At 37.8% G+C, this 21,411-nt stretch overlaps 2 protein-coding genes across 2 annotated transcripts in view; both read left to right on the top strand.

Moving 5' to 3' along the window:
* The window catches only part of SP4 (Sp4 transcription factor), a 59,886-nt gene extending 53,248 nt beyond the window's left edge, over positions 1 to 6,638 (top strand). Inside the window, exon 6 of the mRNA XM_031455026.2 lies at positions 3,310 to 6,638. Within this exon, the coding sequence (XP_031310886.1) occupies positions 3,310 to 3,557 (248 nt within the window). The 3' untranslated portion in view covers positions 3,558 to 6,638. The remainder of the gene's footprint in view (positions 1 to 3,309) is intronic.
* Positions 6,639 to 18,020: 11,382 nt separating this feature from the next.
* Positions 18,021 to 21,411, top strand: part of DNAH11 (dynein axonemal heavy chain 11) — a 280,424-nt gene continuing 277,033 nt past the window's right edge. The window contains exons 1-2 of the mRNA XM_031455028.2: positions 18,021 to 18,512; positions 20,078 to 20,221. Of these exons, the coding sequence (XP_031310888.2) occupies positions 18,147 to 18,512; positions 20,078 to 20,221 (510 nt within the window). The 5' untranslated portion in view covers positions 18,021 to 18,146. The remainder of the gene's footprint in view (positions 18,513 to 20,077; positions 20,222 to 21,411) is intronic.

The following is a 21,411-nucleotide window of genomic DNA, read 5'->3' as shown; positions in this document are numbered from 1 at the left end:
TGTTTCCATGCAAATTTTAACATTTTTTTGTTTCAGCTTTGTAAAAAATGTCATTGGGATAGCACTGAATCTGTATATTGCTTTGGGTAGTATGGCCATTTTAACAATATCGATCCTTCCAATCCAAGAACATGGTATATCTTTCCATTTGTTTACGTTGTCTTTAGTTTCTTTCATCAGTGTCTTATAGTTTTCAGAGTACGGGTCTTTTGTCTCTTTGGGTAGGTTTATTCCTAGATATTCTATTCTTTTTGGTGAGATGATAAATGGCATTGTTTCCTTAATTTCTTTTTTCTGCTATTTCATTGTTAGTGTATAGAAATGCAACTTATTTCTGTATATTGATTTTTGTACCCTGCTACTTTACCAAATTCATTGATGAGTTCTGGTAGTTTTCTGGTTACTTGTTTAGGGTTTTCTGTGTATGGTATCATGTCATCTGTAAACAGTGACAGTTTTACTTCTTTGTTTCCAGTTTGGATTCCTTTTATTTCTTTCTCTCCTCTGATTGCTATGGCCAGAACTTCCAAAACTATGTTGAATAAAAGTGGCAAGAGTGGGCATCCTTGTCTTGTTCCTGATCTTAGAGGAATGCTTTCAGCTTTTCCCCGCTAAGTATAATGTTAGCTGTGGGTTTGTCATATATGGCCTTTATTATGTTATGTCCCATCTATTCCCACTTTCTGGATAATTTTCATCATAAGTGGATGTTGCATTTTATCAAAAGCTTTCTCTGCATCCAGTGAGATGATCATATGGTTTTTATTCTTCAATTTGTTAATGTGGTGTATCACATTGATTGATTTGTGGATGTTGAAAAATCGTTGCATCTCTGGGATAAATCCCACTTGATCATGATGTATGATCATTTTAATGCATTGCTGGAGTTGATTTGCTAGTATTTTGTTGAGGATTTTCATATCTATAGTCATAAGTGATACTGACCTGTAATTTCCTTTTTTTTGTGATATCCTTGTCTGGCTTTGGTATAAGGGTGATTTGATGATAGCCTCATAGAATGAGTCCCTTTGAAAGTGTTTCTTCCTCTGCAGTTTTTTGGAATAGTTTCAGAAGGATAGGTGTTAACTCTTCCCTAAATGTTTGGTAGAATTCGCCTGTGAAGCCATCTGGCCCCAGACTTTTGTTTGTTGGGAGTTTTTAAATTGTTGGTTCAATTTCAGTACTGGTAATTGGTCTATTTATATTTTCTATTTCTTCTTGGTTCAGTCTTGGCAAATTGTACCTTTCTAGGAAACTGTCCATCTCTTCTAAGTTGTCCTTTTTGTTGGTGTATAAGTTGCTCATAGTAGCCTCTTATGATCCCTTGTATTTCTGTGGTGACAGTTGTAACTCCTTTTTCATTTCTGATTTTATTAATTGGGCCATCTCCCTTTTTTTTCTTGATGAGTCTGACTAAAAGTTTATCAGTTTTGTTTATTTATTTTTTCAAAGAACCAGCTTTTAGTTTCATTCATCTTTTCTGTTTTTTTAGTTTCTATTTCATGTATTTCTGCTCTAATCTTTATGATTCCTTTTCTTCTACTAATTTTGAGTTTTGTTTATTCTTATTTGTCTAGCTGCTTTAAGTGTAAGGTTAGGTTGTTTACTTGAGATTTTTCTTGTTTCCTGAGGTAGGCTTGTATCGCTATAAACTTCCCTCTTGGAACTGCTTTTGCTGTATCCCAGAGGTTTGGATCATTATGTTTTCATTTTCATTTGTCTCAAAGTATTTTTTTATTTCCTCTTTGATTTCTTCAGTGGTCCACTGGTTGTTTAGTAGTATATTGTTTAGCCTCCACATGTTTGCAGTTTTTTTCTTGTAGTTGATTCCTAACATCATAGTGTTGTGGTCGGAAAAGATGCGTGGTACAATTCCAGTTTTCTTAAATTTATTGAGGCTTGCTTTATGGGCCAACATGTAGTCGATTCTGGAGAATGTTCCATGTACACTTGAGGAGAATATGTATTCTGTTGCTTTTGGATGGAATGCTCTATAGATATCAGTTAAGTCCATCTGGTCTAATTTAGGGCCTTTATTTCCTTACCGATTTTCTTTCTGGCTGATATGTGCCTTCATGTAAGTGGGGTGTTAAAGTCCCTCATTATTATTGTGTTTTTTCCAATTTCTCCTTTATGTCTTTTAACAAGTTCCTTATACATTGAGGTGCTTGTATGTTGGGTAGGTATATATTTACAATTGTTATATCTTCTTGGATTGATCCCTTGAGCATTATGTTGTGTCCTTCTTTGTCTCTTGTAACAATATTTTAAAATATATTTTTTTCTGATATAAATATTGCTACTCCAGCTTTCTTTTGATTTCCATTTGTGTGGAATATCTTTTTCCATCCCGTTTCAGCCTGCATGTGTCTCTAGATGTGAAGTGGATCTCTTATAGACAGTGTATATATAGGTCTTGTTTTTGTATCCATTTAGCCAGTCTATGTCTTTTGGTTGGAGTGTTTAATCCATTTACATTTAAGGTAATTATCGATAGTGTGTTTTTATTGCCATTTTGTTAATTGTTTTGGGTTTGTTTTTGTAAGTCTTCTTTTTCTCTTTTCTTGTGGTTTGATAACTACAGAAGTTCCTTTAACATTTGTTGTAAAGCTGGTTTGGTGGTGCTGAATTCTTTTAGCTTGTGTTTGTGAAGCTTTTGAATTCTCCATCAAATCTGAACAAGAGCCTAGAATTGTCTTACATATTAGAAAGAGAATATATAAGGATCATTTTGTATATCAGAACCAAACAGTCTTATTCTTTAAGTCTTAAAAACTCTTTTAAATTTGAAGTTTAGTATTTGCCCAACTCTCATGTTTGCCTTGTAAGAAGCTCAATGCACTATTAAATTATTAACTGATTTTATTTGAAATAGTTCTAAGATATTTCATCCCTCTAGGCATTCTATCCAAAACCCAGACAGCAGTTTTTAAGGAAGAGTGGACGTGAGCTTTTAACATTATGTATTGTTATACCTGAAAGATTTTCTAGATCATTTTTAGAAACCCTCTTATTCCGTAAACGGAGAAATTAAGCCCCAGAACAGTTATTTTATTTACTTACTCCTGCCTTTATTTTCAGTAGTTAGCAGAATCAAGACTTTAACCCAGATCTTTTATTCCCAGTCACATGCTTTTTCTCCTGTACTGCACTGCTTGTTTGGTAGCATTTTAAAATAAAAATGTTAAGTGTTTTGCAACTAGTCAAAAGTTAAACAAAAGTATACAATGACCACAAGAGAAATTATTTTAAATTGTAACTTCATTTAAATAAAGTGAATTACTACTCATTTAATATTTTTCTGTTTAGGAGAAAAGAGATTTGAATGTCCAGAATGTTCTAAAAGGTTTATGCGGAGTGATCATCTCTCCAAACATGTCAAAACGCACCAGAATAAGAAAGGTGGTGGGACAGCTCTTGCCATTGTTACCTCCGGAGAACTGGACTCATCTGTTACAGAGGTGCTTGGCTCCCCAAGAATTGTCACAGTTGCAGCCATTTCTCAAGATTCAAACCCAGCAACTCCCAATGTTTCAACCAATATGGAAGAATTCTGAAAAGTTATTTATAACAGAGACCTCTAGTGCTGCACTTAAGTTTACACACCTTTGAAAATCTGGAAATGGGCTGGTCAAGTGGATTACAGAGTAGGAAATCATGTTTTCATTCTTGGCTTCTTTAAGTATTCTAAGATTCTGGGTCAGCACATGAAGTGTTGAAATTTTAGAAATACAAAAAGCAAACTGATATACTGGAAACAGAAAAGTATTTCCTCCATGTTATATGTTGTGGTTATTTGCAGATATATCACATAATCTTTAAATTGAATCCTCCCATCTCTTAACATCATGTGTTAACATGTTTAAAAAGACACACCTCAGTAGTTTGCAGGCTGGACCTTAATTGGACTTGTTTTTTTTGAAAGTACTTTGTTAAAAATTCAGTCAGTAATAATTTATGTGGATTTTTTTCCTCCAATAGCACAGAAAACAAATGGTTAACTGATGATAGAGTTAAAACTTCATTTCCTTAGCTTGATTTTTGGAAAATCAACTGAAAACCGTTTTGGCCATCTTTTCTGAATGATAGAAATTCTTCAACAGTTGAATTAGGTAAGTTCCAAAAAAGTAATCTGAGGTGCATCTCAGATCTTTATTACCACTACATTATAGTAGTGCGTATGCAGACAATCAGTGAAGTCCAATTACTTTCTCCATTTGGAGACACCAGAGGAACTTAGAGCTAAACCTTAGGTTAAATTTTAGATTGAAACCTTAGGAAAATCCTGGGGGGAAAATGGTTAAAACAAAACTCATAATAGCTTCAGAAAAATAAAATGAGGCAACTTAACATGTAAGGTTTTGAGGTTAGGATTGATTATATTCCTAACCTTAGGTTGAGCCACAAAGTTCATTTTAAATGTTTATATTGGAAATATTTGCATAGAATTTAAATTGTTCTGTAGTTTCATATTCTGTAAATATGAGTTATGTTGATGATGTGCAAAATTCTTTATGCTTTGACTTGGTAGCCAAAGAAAGAATTATCACACTTTTTTTAAGTCCAGCAGAAGATTATCTTTTAACTACATTACAATTTCTGTTTTCGTTTCTACTAAAAATTAGCCGATCTCATTTTATTTCTAGCACTGTGTTAGAAGGCTGATTAAGAATTTATAACACAGTAATGTCTTTATGTAACTGAATTTTCCCTAAGAATACAACCTAACAAATATATAACATATCTGATACTATGAAACAAAAACTATTTTTTAAAAATCAGAATAATTTCAGTTAAGTAAGTGACTAAAGAATAAAATGTATTTCATTGTTTATGCAAGGGTCTCACAGGAAAGATTATAATGGAATTGGAATTGACCATTTGAAAATGAAAGTTTTTAGCTGCTTGGTTTACTAACACCTTTAGTTTGGGGCCTGTTTTGAGTATAGGTTTATGTTTTCTTGTGCATTCTCTGTTATTTCAGGAAAAGTACTACTCATGCAAATTCTCTTCCAAAATTGTGATGTTTCTTGTATTTTTGATGAAGGAGAAATACTGTAATGATCACTGTTTACACTATGTACACTTTAGGCCAGCCCTTTGTAGCGTTATATAAAACTGAAGGTCTTTTGTGCTTTCAGTTTGTATAAAAAAGCTTTGAGATTAAAGGAAAAAAAATTTTTACACTGTGGTTATAAATTTCAAGTTTCTTAAAGCTTTTGTAGACTTGTAACAAAGTCTTTAAATTTTAGTTGGATTTTGTAAATTGTTTTGTATATTTTATTTAATGTACTCTAACAACTGATGTATCTGGCTTTAAAACATCAGAATCAGTTTGTTGTTTTGTTTGGTACAGAGGAGCATTTGGTAGTGTTAATTTTAATTTTATTATATAGGAGCTGAAACATCAAATATATATTTTATCTATCATTATGCTACACAATCAGTGCTATAAATTTTTTTATGCAAAGAAACTTTCCTAATGTTTGAATCATGTTTCCTCAGAGTGACACTTTCTGTTGTTGTTGATACCAAGTATGAGCTCTCTGCACCATTATTCCATGAACCAGTTCTAATGCATACCTATGTATGCTCATCAGAAATGAAATTTATTTTTGAATCAACAATGAGGCCTATTATAAATTTAACAAACTGAATCTGGATAGCTTTATAGCATATAAAACATATTAATTTGTGTTAGCAGGTGCACATTTCACCACTGAAATTAGAAATATTTTGACAGTCTGTTCTGCATACCATTCTGAATCCACTTTTCTGTCTTATAAGAATCGTAAATTTCAGTGTCCTTTATTTGACTCAGTGGGATATAGCTGTTATAAGTAATAGGGCACAGATGTGCAGTAGAGTCTTGTTTAATGGCATTTCACTGTTCATTCCCTTTGCCACTGTTATAAAACTTTTCTTTATTGTAATTATCAGTGCAAAGCTATGTATTTATCATGGTAGAACTCCAGTGTTAGAATAGTTTTTTCTTACAGTATACTTTCTTTGGTTAGGTTTGTGTATGTGTTGCTGATTACATTAGAACTTGATGTTAAGTCATTATTTATCACTCTCATGAGAGCAGTAATAAAAGTGTGTAATCTAGGAGAAAAAGTTAATTTGTCAAACTTAGATAAGCATGATGTTTAGGTCCTATTTTTCAATTTTATAACTGTTTTATTGCAACAATATTTGTATTTAAGTCTTCATTTTAATGCCTTGTGGTGTTTTTTTATGCATGTCACTAAGTTGTCATCCCACATAAATTGATGTGCAGCATAGGGTATTAAATCTACATAATGATTTTAAAACAGAAATAGTTGATGGTAAAATGTAAATGTTTTGCAAAAATTCCTTATAAAAACTTTTGTAGTAACATTTCACTTGTAAATTTTTTTTGTAAAAAAAAAAAGAAAATGGAAAAAAAAAAGATGAATTCAGAAAAAACCTGTTTCCCATATCCTAGAATTTAGACAATTATTCTGCCAGCAAAGCCTCTGGGGCTGTAATTGACATTTTTACAGTGCTGATTTGTATAAAATTTGTTTTTTGTGGATTTGGAAATAAAATCATGTATAAGTTGTTGCCTGCAATAACAATTGCAAGTAACCTATTAAAAATTCCCTCGAGTTTAACATGCTTCTTCGTTTAATTATGTATACTATAAAGCAGCAATAAATTGTTTGAACTATCAACCTTCTTATCACGATGAACACTGGAAAGTAAATGCTTCTCACTAGAAAACGTATTGGCAACTCTTCATAATTCCTGATATTAAGATCTGGTCACCATTTCTCTAAACATACTGCCAAAGAACACCAATTCAAATTTCATGTTAATTTGTAGCCGTTGCTCTAGACATTTATGGAAATTAAAATTTGATTTAGAGACTTTTTTACTTAAATATTTTAAGCAATAAATGTTAGGAAATTGTAGGAAGAGCCAAAAATGAAAACATAATTAAAATATTATTTAAACTCGCAGAAGGACTAAGAAGCAGTGTATGCCATGTAGATGCCACAAAGTCTGTAAGCAAAAGCTGTCTTTTCCTCCTGGGAGAGCCCTGCAAATCTCATGAAGAACCGTAACTGTCTTAACAAATACCTTACTCTGACAACTTCAGTTACCAGATTTCCAACCCAAGCCAGGTTAGATACAGCCAAGTGAGGGACAGGGGATGTTAAGCAGCAGGGAAGTACACTGGTCCACTGAGGGGAGACTGCAAAGATTCTTTTTAAATCTCTGGTAATCAGAACCTATGTAGTGTATGGATATATTATCGTGTGTATTAAAGCTCTAAGGCAAAGACATAGTTATGTTACAGCTTTGTGTAATAATATGTGTTCATAACAATGACTGAGTCAAGAAACAGTTAAATTTATCCTACTCTGCCAAACAAGACCTGTAAGGGATAAATTTTTGAAAAGATTTGTATCAAACTAAAAATGTTTATTTCAGTTACCTTAAAAATTCACATTTGGAAGCATCAGGATGATATTGTATAAGAAGGGTTAATGCAATTGGTAAATTAATTTTTTTTTTTTTAATTTTTAATGTGGTAGTACCAGTTTGAGTCTTGGTCTTCTAGGAACTTCAACCACATAATCATGAACAGGACTGAATCAGAGAAAATGGCAAAAAAAAAAAAAAAGTAATGCTTTTTATTTTGTTGACATAAAACCATTGGTGTAATAAGTTAGGAAAGTTGAAGCAGTGCTCAGAGCAATACTGTAATGTAATATGATATGGTTTACAATGCTGTTCATGATAATTTCCAAGATACCAGGGAAAAAAAGTATAGCTTGTTTATTTTTATTTACATGTTCAGATGCTTAAAGAGTGCAATGACTTCAGGTATGTGCAAGAAATACAAAATACTTTATTCTTCAGTACATCTGAGTCACATATTACTGTATTTATTGTCCAAGCAATAATGTCTGGTACAACCAACTGGTAATTGTATATCAGGATTTTTAAGGCTTGTATTCCATTCTTCTCTAAGAGTTGCTAATTTGTGTAGGTCTTAGGCTGTGTTCTTCTTAGTTGCAGGTGGCAATGAAATTATTTTTGGATATCTGAGAGTGATCTCAAGTGCAAATAAAAAGAAAGAAGGGAAGGAGGAAGGAAGTTGTACAGACCTTTATTTTTGTCTAAGGTAATAGTTTCGCAAATGCTAGGACAATTTCTCATGGAAGAAAATGTTCCAACTAATAGGGTTACTAGATTTCAGAATGTTAATAATAATGAAGTTTTCATGTATAAAAAGAAAAAATCAGTGTGCTATTTATAATACTTTGGCCCAAAAAAGCAGTTTATGTATGCAAGTATATATATAACAGCTCTTTACAATAAGGATTTGATTTAGCAAATGAGTTGGCAAATTACATATATTGTATTAGACTGTACTGACATAAAATCTATTCTCTTTAAATAGAAAAGGTATTTTCATGATAGATCACTATGTTGCCCACAGCTAAATACAGATACTCAAGCTTTAAGTATACTATACATTCCCTAGTGAAGTCAACTGGGCAACTTGGGTGACAGTCAAGCAGAATTTTCACATGAGCTTATGATACTTGAAATGCTTCATAAAAACAAAATATTTTACCACAGAATTTTTTCAATGAAACAGTAGCTGTGTTTCCAATTAACAGTAATCCCTTTGCATAATTGTGTTACTGTTTAAACATTTGTTCAATGGAAACATAATCCTTAGGGTTTTTTGTTCCTTATATGTATTTTAACAAAATTAAGCACATGTATATAGATAATATATATGCCATGTGTAACATTTTAGATACATATCAATATAACATTTGGGTTGATTTAGGAAGTTCAAACTTCAACATAAAACTATTTTGTTTTTAAAGCTGCTTAAAGAAAAGCAAGAAACACAGGTAAGTCTGAATGTACTCACATGGCCTAAAATCTGTGTAAAAAATTTGTACCAATAGTTTCCATCAAACTACATTTTTACCTAGCCCTGCTACTTCTGGACTTTAATTTGCATCAGGATTTAATGACAGCAATGACTGATAAGCTTGTATTTTGAGTCTTCATTCATTGGACAAATACTGAGTGTCTGTTTTATACCAGGCACTAATCCAGTTTTCAGAGGTAGACCAAGAACAAGACAAAAGCCCCATCACCTGCCCTCAGAGTTCACACATACTTGAAAATGGTCAGTTGCATCATTTGCAAATATTTTCTCTCATTCTGTAGGTTGTCTTTTTGTTTTACTTATGGTTTCCTTTGCTGTGCAAAAGCTTACAAGTTTAATTAGGTCCCATTTGTCTATGTTTGCTATTATTTCTATTGCCTGGGTAGGCTGTCCTAGGAAACCATTGTTAAGATTTATGTCAGAGAATGTTTTGCCTGTGTTTTCTGCTAGGAAGCTTTATCATGTCTTGTCTTATATTTAAGTTTTTAAGCCATTGTGAGTTTATTTTTGTGTATGGTGTGAGGGAGTGTTCTATCTTCATTGATTTACATGCTGTGCTAGTTCTGTGAAAAATGTCCTGGGTAACGTGATAGGGATTGCATTAAATCTGTAGATTGCCTTGGGTAATATGGCCATTTTAACGATACTGATTCTTCCCAATCCAAGAGCATGGGATATCTTTCCATTTCTTTTAAGTCAAATTTAATTTCCTTAATCAGTGTTTTGTAGTTCTCCATGTATAAGTCTTTCACCTCCTTGGTCAGGTTTATTCCTAAGTATTTTTTATTGTTATTGGATGCAATTTTAAAAGGGATTGTTTCTTTACTTTCTTTTCCTGCTATTTCATTGTTAGTGTAAAGAAATGTAACTGATTTTTGTATGTTAATCTTATATCCTGCTACCATGCCGAATTCTTTTATCAGCTCTAACAGTTTTTGTGTGGAGCTTTTAGGGTTTTCTATATATAGTATCATGTCATCCACATATGATAATTTTACAGTTTTAACTTCCAGAATATATAAACAGCTCATACAACTTAACAACAACAAAAAACCCTGTCTAAAAATGGGCAAGAAGACCTAAACAAGCAATTCTCCAGTGAAGACATACAAATGGCCAATAGGCAGATGAAAAAATGCTCAATATCACTAATTCTCAGAGAAATGCAAATCAAAACTGCAATGAGGTATCACCTCACACCAGTCAGAATGGCCACCATGTATGTACTTTTTAAGTACACCAATGATAAATGCTGGAGAGGGTGTAGAAAAAAGGGAACCCTCCTACACGACTGGTGGGAATGTAGTTTGGTGCAACCATTATGGAAAACAGTATGGAGATTCCTCAAAAAATTAAAAACAGACTTACCCTATGATCCAGCAATCCCACTCCTGAGCACATATTGGAGGAAACTAATTTAAAAAGATACATGCACCCTAATGTTCATAGCAGCACTGTACACAATAGCCAAGACATGGAAGCAACCTAACCTAAATGTCTGTCAACAGATGACTGGAAAAAAGGTGTGGTATATTTATATAATGGAATACTACTCAGCCATAAAAAATAATGCCATTTGCAGCAACTTGGATGGACCTGGATATTGTCATTCTAAGTGAAATATGCCAGAAAGAGAAAGAAAAATACCATATATCACTCATATGTATGATCTTAAAAAAGAAGAAGAAAAGAAGAAGGAGGACACTAATGAACTCATCTACAAAACAGAAACAGATGCAGACCTAGTAAACAATCTCATGGTTACCAGCAGGAAAGCAGGTGGGAAGGGATAAATTGGGGAGTTTGAAATTAGCAAATGTTAGCCACTATATATAAAAATAGATTAAAAATTCTCTTCTCTATAGCACAGGGAACTATATTCAGTATCTTGTAATAACTTTTAATAAAAAAGAATATGAAAAGAAATAATAGTACATGCATGAATGGACATTGTGCTGTACACCAGAAATTGACACATTGTAACTGACTATACTTGGACTTAAAAAATAAATATACATTAAAAAAAATGGTAAGGAAAAGGGGCACCATTAGGCTAATGCTGAGGAGTGCTGGGGCTGCAATGGTAATTAGGGGAGTCAGGAAGCCTCCCTAGAGTAATGTCGGAGCAAAACTTGACATGAGGAAGCAAGCCTTGCTGATCAGTATCCCAGAGGAAGCTGGCAAAGGGGGATCCAGAGAAAGGGGTGAGCCCTCTGAATGGACCATGGCTGAAGCCCCATCATCTAAAGGGGCCAAAAATGAGCACAGCAGGAAAGAGGTAAGAGGTGGCATACAGCAGCATCCAGTGGGCCTGTGATCCTTGCCATTGGGGTCTAAAGGCCTGCTTACAATCAGAGGGTCGAGCACTCTGGTAAAAGCAGAGCTGTGTGACACAGTGGTCACCAACTGGGAGGCAGAGGAGTGTGGGCTTGATTCCTGGTTGGGCCACTAACTATACAACCTTGGCAAGTTATCTACCCTTTCTGCTACCTCTTTTCCTCATTTGCAGAAGAGGGTATACCTCAAGTATGTTAAGAGGATCGAATAAGAGAACTCTCAAGCCCCTGACATGATAGTATTCAACAGATAGAAGGTATTGTTGTTATAAGTTAACTCAAAAGGGGTGGGGTGAAGGGCGGGAGATGGAATAGTTCCCTTTTGGACCAATGTTTTGGGCTCCAATATGTTGAAAAGTTAATTCTCAATGTCTCATAAAGGAAAAAGGGAGAAATTTCAGTGAGAATTTCTTGATTTCAACTGTATATTTTTCTCAAACTATCTGCTTATGAGTTCTTTTGGTGTGCTCTGTCTCAGAATTATGTGATGATCATCTTTTCCCAGTGCTAAGCAAAAGTAAAGTGTCAAATCTTAGTTATTTTCTAATTTTGAAATATTAATTTCAATTACTTGCCCACCTAATTGGTGGCAGACAACCAAACGAGTGAAGAAGCAAGACAATTAGTGAAAAACCAAAATAGCTGCTCACGTCTTGTTCAATAACTTTTTTTTTGTAGACGTGCGTGAATAATTTTCTATATTTAAAATCATTCCATATGTTTAGATACATTTATTAAATAAACAAAATAAGCCTGAGCTTACAGGGCAAAAGCGCTGTGTTTTCAGCTCCCTATCAAATTGCAGCCATGAAAAGAAAATGTGCACTTTGGTGTCTGAAGGTTTTTTTTTTAACCTAGACAACTTCCTCTCAGACTTAGTTCAGAAAAGAATAGGATGCTCTACATTCATGAGCTCTAAGCTACTATCACTTACCTTTTTAGAGTCTTTGTGGAATAAGATAGGATATAAACAAATATAAATTGTCCAAGCAGGCTCAGAGGCTCCTCAATGAGCTCTGGCTCTCCACTTCCAGCACCTCACCAATTTAACTGTCTTGACTTCAGATCCTGTTCTTAACTCTGACTTGCCCCTTTCATTCCCAAGCTCACCTTTAGAGATGCTTTTTTCCAATCAGCCAGTACATTTATTGAGCACCTGTTGTGTGCTGGGTTCAGGCATAAGGGATGCTGCCGTTCCTCTTTTCTGTACTAACTCTTGCTTCCCTCCCTCAGCTACATGTCTAGAGCACCTCAAGATCCCTTTGCCCCATTCCTAGGGACGGGCTGGCCAGCACTTGCAGAGACGGAAGTGCAGTAAGCCCATATCTACAGGGAGGAGGCAAGGCTCAGATCACGTTGGACCAGGTTAAGGTGAACAGGTTTCAAGTCAGAGAACTATGAAGTCAGACCCCGGAGCTAAGATCAGACAAAAGCAAATTACAGGGAAGAGGAGGAAATTGAGCAGTTGGCTCACACACTCAATTGTCTTCTAATCATACCTTTCTAGATGGTTGGTTGGTTCAAATTGTGTTATTTATTATCCTGCTGTGAAATGTGGTTTAATAAATATTTTATTGATAGTAGTAGTATTTTTGAGATGTGGAAGCCATAATCGAGTTATATTTTTCTGCTAGTAAAGTCATTCCTAGCTTGTATAATTTTATGTTGGAATTAAATACATCAGTAATTCATGGTGCTATGTAAAGGGCATCATGGCTTCCAAGTGTTTGATCACATTAACAAGTTTGGAAAACCACTGTTCAGAATAGTGTAAAGGCAAAGAGGAAACTAACTGAAAAAAGATTCTAATTCAATTCAGTAAAATTGTAAGTGGGTGCCACTTTGATTTAACCATTTTAAGCTTTTGAAGCTCTTCTTTATGTTGGCTTATTCTTTGTATTTATTATTTATATATGTATATGTGAAATAAGTGTGCATGTGTGTTTGGTGAAGCATCATATATATATTTGAAATTGCAGTTCATAAGCTAGAATTTATAAGTCACTGTAGCTTCCTTCTTAGTTGTTCTCTTGGACTGTTGACTTGAGGAGAAGCCTGGGTTGTCGTAAGCAACCCTGTGGAGAGGCTCATGTGGAAAGGAACTAAGACCTCTGGAAAGTGGTCACCTAAGTGAGCTTGATGGGGATCGTCCAGCCCAGTAAAGCATTCAGAGGAGTGCAGCTCCAGCCACCATCTTAACTACAACCTCTCAAGAGACTGAGCCAGAACACCAGCTAAGCTCCTCCCAGATCCTTAACCAATGGAAACTGTAAGCTAATGTTTGCTCCGAGCTACTGTATTTGGGGGTAGTTTGTTAGGCAGCAACAGATAATTAACATACCAGGAGCCATCAGTTTCCAACCAATATCATTTGTGCCATTAAGAGTAAATATAATGCAGCATTTTGTAAAAGAATGCTCCACTGTTATTTCCAGGCATTTCTTCTATGCTGATATTACATTTTGCAAATCTTGTTGCAGATGAATGGGCAATAATAACAATGGCAGACATACCTCTTGGCTGATCACAAATGTAAGACAGACCCCAATTGCAGAGATGTTAAAATGTGAAAAAAGATGCATCATAGAATAATGAAATCACTATCAGGTATGTTCATTTCCTTTCTGCTTCCATCAATCCTGTCTCTGCCCTAAGACCTTGATCTTGCCAGTTGTGGTTTTGTTGACCATTTCAGAACCAAACTACTTGAGTTCACAGGGCGTTGCTGTATTTGCATCCTCTGTTTACACAGGGAGTGAAGAGTTTGGGGAGTGAAGAACTCTTGGTGTGCACTGAAAGAATGCTTATTCTAACCTTTCCCAGCCCAAGCAACCTAGCTTCACAACCTTGTGTGTCACAAAGAGTGCTGTCTTTTTAAAGGGCTGGAATTGCTGGGGAAGCGGTGGGGCTTCTTGGTGCTGGTGGAATTTGGGCATTACATTAAGGCATGCTAATCCTTGAAGATTAGGGAATATTACGGGTGCATGTGATACTCTATATACTGGAATAATTCACTACCAGCATAATAGGAATATAAACATATATTTAGGGAGAAAAGCAGGAATGCAAACAATGCCAACTGGTTTAGGAAGAACATTCAGCAGTGTTACAACGGATATATCGGCAGTGTTAATATAAAAGAAAAAGGAGACTTACCTGATACAAGCACACTGCCTTCCTCCTCAAATCTCTCTTCACTAAATAAGGTATCACCTGTGCAAGGCCTTTGTAAACTGTTGAGCAGCAGACAAATGTAAGACTTAATTACACATTTGCATGCTGCCTCCACACTGGGAGGGATCACTAATCCTCACTGAATTCCCACCTGGGCTCAACTCTGGGCACTTGAGCTTTTTCCTTGCTTCTGATTTCCAGGAAAGCTTTAACAAACAGGAATAGAAATAATAATGTGTTTTATTACAATTTAGGAGATACTCAGAAATGATTGTGCTTATACCCGTACAACTTAACTCCCTTTCATATTCTTGTGTTGAATGTATTTAACCTCTAAATCTTCTGCATCTCCAACTAGCACTCCTAACATAAAACTTCTTTCCTGTTCTGATCACCTGTAGTTGAATTAATCTCTTTTTACAGATTTCTTTTTCCCCTCTCCCGTCAGAAGTTTTAACTCTTTTCCTGACTCAAATGTCTTGGGTCACAGAAGTCCTCCCCTTTCTGGAATTTTTTTTTTTTTTTGAGTGCTTATTTCAATTCAACAAATATTTGAACTGTAGTATTGCTAGAGGGTCTATGCCAGATGCTGCATGGGATAAAAATAACTGAATAACTGAAGAAATAAATGGCATAGTCCCTGATAGTGTCTGCCTTCAAAGGGCTTAGTTACTAATAAGGAAAAATAAAAAAGCAGCCCAATGCCTGTAATGCAAGGTAGAGTGCAATCTATATAGGTCTAGGAAGAGATTAGATTGAGGGCTGGTGAGGATTTCCTCTCCTGAGTCTTGTGGTAGCTGGTTGCTTGCTTGCTTCTGTCAGCCATTTCCAGTGCACCTCAGAATTTTCTTCCTAAATGTTACACAATTATTCTTTCCTGCAAACCCTCTTTAACTCCTAAATTAATGCGTCTACTCTGCAAAGAGGCTGTAGGTGTTTTTATTAAAACCAGCAGTGCTAAGAAACTATAATTTGACTGTTGTTTTGTATCCACTTTGAATGGGTTTGACCTCCTGAATTGCCATTTCTGCCTGTGATCTGCATGTCTCCTCACTTGGTATTTGTAACCCTTTTCTGTCCCCACCCTTTACATGGCACATACCTGTTGGCAACAGCAGCTCCCCAGTATGTTTGTCCTTCACCCACTTGTTTCTGTCTTGATATCTCTGAAAATCCAGATAGTAAAATTCCTCAAACCACACAGTTTTCTCAGTTTTACCGTTTTTTCTTCTTCCAAAATCTCAAGTTGACCTTAGTCAAGGGCTTCTTCAAGAATAAAGTTCTTTTAATGTTTAGCCACACTTTAAAAAAAAAAAAAGTCTTCATAATTTTCGGAAATTGTGTTAGTGTAAAGTGATACTTCCCATGATATTATATGTATATGGGGCATCTGAGAAAAAAACACACATTCATATCCCTCTTGATTGACTAACAAATGGACTTTTGTTCCCCTTTTCTTCACTAGCAGAACCCAGATTTTGCTCAGGCTCCTCCTAGTGGACATACTCTTAAGAGGAGGCTGGGAATGGATATTGATCTAATTTCCCTTGATGAATGCAAGGTTTAGACACATGCATGAGATGTAATACTGGCCAATTAGATGAAAGGGAAAATCTTCTGGAGGGCTTTGGCAAGTTTTCTTTACTCAAAAATGAAGATGCTCTGTCTTCTTGCCTCTGGACATTGTCACCTACATGGAATGCTAGAAAGCATGGTTGCCAGTTAGCATCAGTGGTAGGAAAATCACTGACCCATTGGAGATCACAGGAAAGAAAGATGAACAACAGCCTAACCCCAGAGTCATTGTGGTAATCGACCCACGACTCCTCTACAACCAGACTTCTTGGGTGAGATGATAAATGTTCTTATTATATGCCACTATTACTTGTTTAACTGCAGGTTTTTGTTTCTTACACATGTAAATTATTTCTAAAACACAGAAGTTTCTTTTTTAAGACCCCAGAACAAAAGTCAAGATTGTATTGCCCTATAGGACATTAAGGAATGTTGTATCTAACCTAGCAACTTTATTTCTAGTCTTTCTCCTCTGCCTGTCAATCTTTCTCTAATTCTTCTGAAATCATCTTCATTTTGTTGATTTCCTCATTAATGAGTTGAATAAATCTTGGCATGTCTTCATTCTACATTTTGAGTTACATATATAACTTTTTAAAAATTGTACTTTAATATTAGCAGTATGATTTAATTTTTTCTGCTGAATTTGAAAATGGTTTTCCCTTTTAATTTAATTCCACTTATTTACAGAATTCCTGTTTCTCTGAGGTAGTGGATGCAAAGGTCAAATATAGGGGTGAGAGGAGAGACTAAGAAAGAAGCATTGTTAAGGTGCTTGCGGTGATATCTAGGCTGGTTTAGTAGCCACTGGGAGCCCCCAAAACTGCCCTGGACCATGCAGAGCAGCCTTGACAGCCTGAAGTCATCTTTCCAAATGCCTGTGGTCATTCAAAATTCTGATCCTATAACTAGAAAAACAGGTGGTTATCAGACACAACATCCTGAAAAGAAAAATTATTGAGGCTCCACATCTTTCTGGAAACAACCTATTTATCAATAATCAGTTATTATAATGGCTTATTGAGGGCAACACTCCTTCGTAGTTCTTATGAGGGACACGGGGTTTGAAGTTTTTATTTTGAAATTAACAGTTTACAAAGGGAAAGGACTAAAAATTTTAGTTCGAAGACTGTCCCCTCAAATTTCAGTCAACAGAATTGCCTTGAGTCTCAACAAATGTCATTAATAGACCACACTGAAATCCCATTTCAGTATCATAGAGACTGTTGTTAAACTGGAACTTTCCTCCCTAGCTCTTTTATTCCTGGACTGAATAATAATTCTACATATTTTTAGAGCAGTTTGGCGTTTACAAAGAGCGTTATGCATTCTTTCATTGGGTGTATTAAATTCAAGCAAGTGGCAGATGAGATTCGGAATCAGGATTTCAAATACTCAGATCTTGGTTTCACACAACTAGGAAAGTTGAATTGCAGAGTTGGTTCTTTCCTGGAAACATTTGGACAACTATGGGCAAGGTGAATAAAGCCCTCGGCGCGGGGTCCTGAATGCCGATTCCACCATCTCCTTGTTGCTTAGCCGCTTTGTGACTTAGTTTCCTTGCTTATAAAATAAACTGACCAGCTGGAGCCCTGCCTTTCTGGAGATTAAAGGAAATAAACAAGCTGAAGGATTTAGTGTGGAGCTTGGCACAAGACAGCACTGCTCAAACCACATACTCCCTCCCCGGGAGCCCCACAGAGATGTCCATCGCTCCAGAGAGCCGAGGGGCAGCGGAGGGGGCCAGCGAGCGACTCACACAGGCTGAGGGCCCGCCCCACTTGGTTCGGGGTCCAGAGCCCGAAGGCCGCTCCCCTCAGCGCTCACTCCGCCCCCAGCGGGCCGAGGCGGGGACACCGTTCCCCGGGAAACGGGACGCGCCGCTCAACCCCCGCCAGCGCCCTCGCCAGCTGAGCTCGCACGGCGCACGGCGCACGGACTCCGGCAGCCAAGTGGTAACAGGTGGGAGACGAGCGACCGCGCTCACGGTGATTGCGGGAGGAGGTGGGCTCCTCCCCCCGGCGTGCGTGCGGAGGGCAGCCTCGCCCGCGCGGGGCTGGGCGGGAGAGCGCGCGAGTAGCCGGCCCGAGCCCGCGTCTCCTCCGACGTGCCCCATGGCGGCCCCGGTGACCGCTCGCGAGGCCCCAGGCCTCCGGGAAGCCCCGAACCTTCGTCTAACCCCAGAGGCCGGCCTCGAGGCGGCGGGCATGGTGGAGCTGGAGGGAGAGGACGAAGAGGAGGAGGAGGAGGAGGAGGCGGTGGCGGCGGCCAGGAGAGCTCGGACTTTTGCCCAGGATACGCGGGTGCGCTTCGTCGGCGGCCGTGTGGAGCAGATGCTGGGACTCCGGGAGGAGAAATGGAGCCAGTATCTGGAAAGCGAGGGCGGCCGGCAAGTCCTGAGGGAGTTTCTGGAGAGCCCCAGCCCTGCCTGCCTTGTGTTCAGCGTCGCCGGCGCGGGGCGGCTCGCGGCCTCCCAGCAGGTAAGGGGCGAGGGGGCCCTGCCGCGCCTCATCGCGCGCCCCGCGGGATGGACACCCGGGCGGGACGGGCCAGTCGCACCTCCTTGGGTTCCCGCGGGGCACGCATTCGGGCGCTTTAAGACACTTCAATCAAGTTCCTGCCCGGGAGTCCGCAGAGTCCCCCACGTGCGCCCGCTCTGCTGTTAAGGGGCTGTTGGTTAGTTTTCTAGTAGGTCAGCCTTGAGCCTGCTCCACTCGGGTGAAGCAGGGAAAGCTGCGCGTCCTTTAGCTGTTTGGACGTTAGGCGCAAGGTGAGTGTGGGTTCTCTGTGCCAGATAACTTTCCTAAGTCGCTCTTGGGTCACTCTGGAGCCAAATATCATGTTTGGCAAAGCCCAAATAACTCGTCGTGGCTCAGTCTGTCTGTCAACCCTTCATCCCAGGGAATACTACTTAGTCCTTAAAAAAAAAAAAGATGACCCGGCAATCTGCGCTCACATGGTGCTTACCAGACTCTAGAGAGGCAGTCCTTTTTCTTCCTTCCTCCCATCCCTCCTTCTCTCCCTTCCTCCCTCCCTGTCTCTTTCCCTCCTTCTCTCTCCCTTCTTCCCCCCCTTTCTCTACCCTCCTCTCTCCCCTCCCCCCCTTCTTCCCCCTCTCTCCCCTCCCTCTCCCCTCCCCCTCCCTCTCCCCTCCCTCCCTCCCTCTCCCCTCCCTCCCTCCCTCTCCCCTCCCTCCCTCTCCCCTCCCTGTCCCCTCCCTCTCTCTCCCTTTTCTCTTAAAAAAAAAGTCCTCTTCAATTTAGACTGCTGGGCCACTTGAAGCTTAATGAGTACAAGGTTAACACCTGCAAGCACAGCATTTGTACTTGTAGTTTATTGAGTTTGGAGCAAGCTTCACAGTCTTTAAGGCCTCAGTGTAATGTATCTTCACTAAAAGTGGTCATTATAATGCGGGGAAGGAAGATCCCAGAGAAGAATGGGAATAACAGGAGTTTGCCTTTTGTGAGTTGTGAATTTTTTTGTTTTGCTACTCTCCTAATATAATTTTTAAAAGTTTGTCATAGTGGACAAGGAGACAGAAAACTTTAGTATACTGTTAAATAGTCATGATACCTGAAGAAATGACTCGATAGTTGTAGAAATGTTAGAATACCTTGATTAAACACTTATATGCTTGGAGGATGGAAATGCAATTCAAATGCCTAGTCTTTATTGCAGTTGGGCTTATTTCTAGACAAGAAGAGTTATACAAAAGAATAACCTTTGCTAAGACGGAAACATTCTAATTTCCCCTTGTATTTGTTTCTAATTATGAGATTTTGTGGTATATGATGATCTGGTATAACTGACATGCTTTTGAAAGATGATGTTCCACACCATTAATACTGTGAAATTAGCATTATAAAAGAACAAAGAAAACTGTATACTCTTTACAGAAGAGTAGTGGAACAATCTTATTTATAAAGGTAGGCAAGATGCCAAGTTTTATTTCTTCTGCTAGCAATCCAGCTAAAAGCTACAGCAAATCCTGCTTGTTAACATGGAAGCTATATAATGGACTTTAATTATATTGCTCTTATTTCAGATTCCAAGAGATGCAAAACACAAAATTGTTTATATTGCCAAGAAGATTACTGAAAGCATTGGAGTAAATGAGTTCCCTCAAACAGTTTTATTTGGAGAGTTACCTGCCTCATCTCTTGGACATGTAGCTGCTTTCCTAGATGAGGTACTGGTCTATCCTTAATATTTCAGTCTTTCATTTATGACACTTGGAGTTAATCAGGACAGCTCTGCCTATTAAAAAAAATGTAGAGGCCAGTGATCTCATTAGCCAGGTGGATGGAAAATGATAGCATCTAGACTGTTCCAGACATGAGCTGATAGTGATGCTAACATTCAACAGGTAGTAATTTGTAAGACCATCCTTTTCCTCTTTCTTTCTAAATAATGCAAGTAAATTAAAAAGCAGCTTGACTTGAATAGGCTCTTGTACTTAGCTATAGGTGTTAAGCTTCATGTTGATTAGAGATAAATTGACACTTTAGAAAGAGGTATTATTAGTTTTTCAGATTCCTGTTAGTTTCGAAGTGCACTCATGTCAGATAATGGGAGAACATAATGGAAATAGTGTTAGAAGTATTTGTCTTAAAATTCCTTTCTCTCCCCTTAAAGAAACAGTCTCTAAATATTCATGTTGCTGGCACACTAATGTGCATCAGAACCACTTGGGGATCTTGTTAAAGCAGACTGATGAAGTAGGTCTGGGGTGGGACCCATATTCTGCATTTCTAGCCTGGTATGGACGCTATTTTTTCACAGACAAGCTTTGAGGAACAAAGTTCCAAATGACTAGGTTTCAGAGAACCAAAGCAGGGGTTCTCAAACTTTGCTGAACATTAGAATCACCTGGGGAACTAATAGGTCTCTGCCCAGGTCACACCTCATACCAATTAAATCATGTTGAGGACTGGCACCAGTCTGCAGTAGTTAAAGATCCCCAGGTGATTCTAATATGCCCCAAACTTTGGGAGATGCTGGGTTAGTATTAGTGAAGCAGATCTCAGTAGTCAGGGCTGTCTTGCCAAGGCCAGTACTTAAGGTAGGAACTTGGAGTAGCCTGAAGATGGCATGAAAATACCTCTAAGTCAGTCCAGACTTTTTTCTTTGTCTCAGACTTTATATCCATTCTGTGAGGACATCATGCAAGTTCCACCTGCAAACCTAGCCAGAATCAGTTCCTGTCTCCCCTATGTTGCTGCCACCCCGGTCCAGTTCACCATTCTCTCACCTGCGTTAGGCATTAATTGTTCTCCATGCCTCTGTGGGGCTCCCATTTAGAACCTCTTCCCAACACAGCAGTTAGAGCAATCCTTGTTGAAACATGAGGAAAAAAAGATACTGCTTTCTGCCCAGACC

Source organism: Camelus dromedarius, chromosome 7, assembly GCF_036321535.1.
Source record: "Camelus dromedarius isolate mCamDro1 chromosome 7, mCamDro1.pat, whole genome shotgun sequence".
Lineage (NCBI taxonomy): Eukaryota > Metazoa > Chordata > Mammalia > Artiodactyla > Camelidae > Camelus > Camelus dromedarius.
Note: the sequence above shows the minus strand (reverse complement) of the source record. Positions and strands in the feature narration are given on the sequence as shown.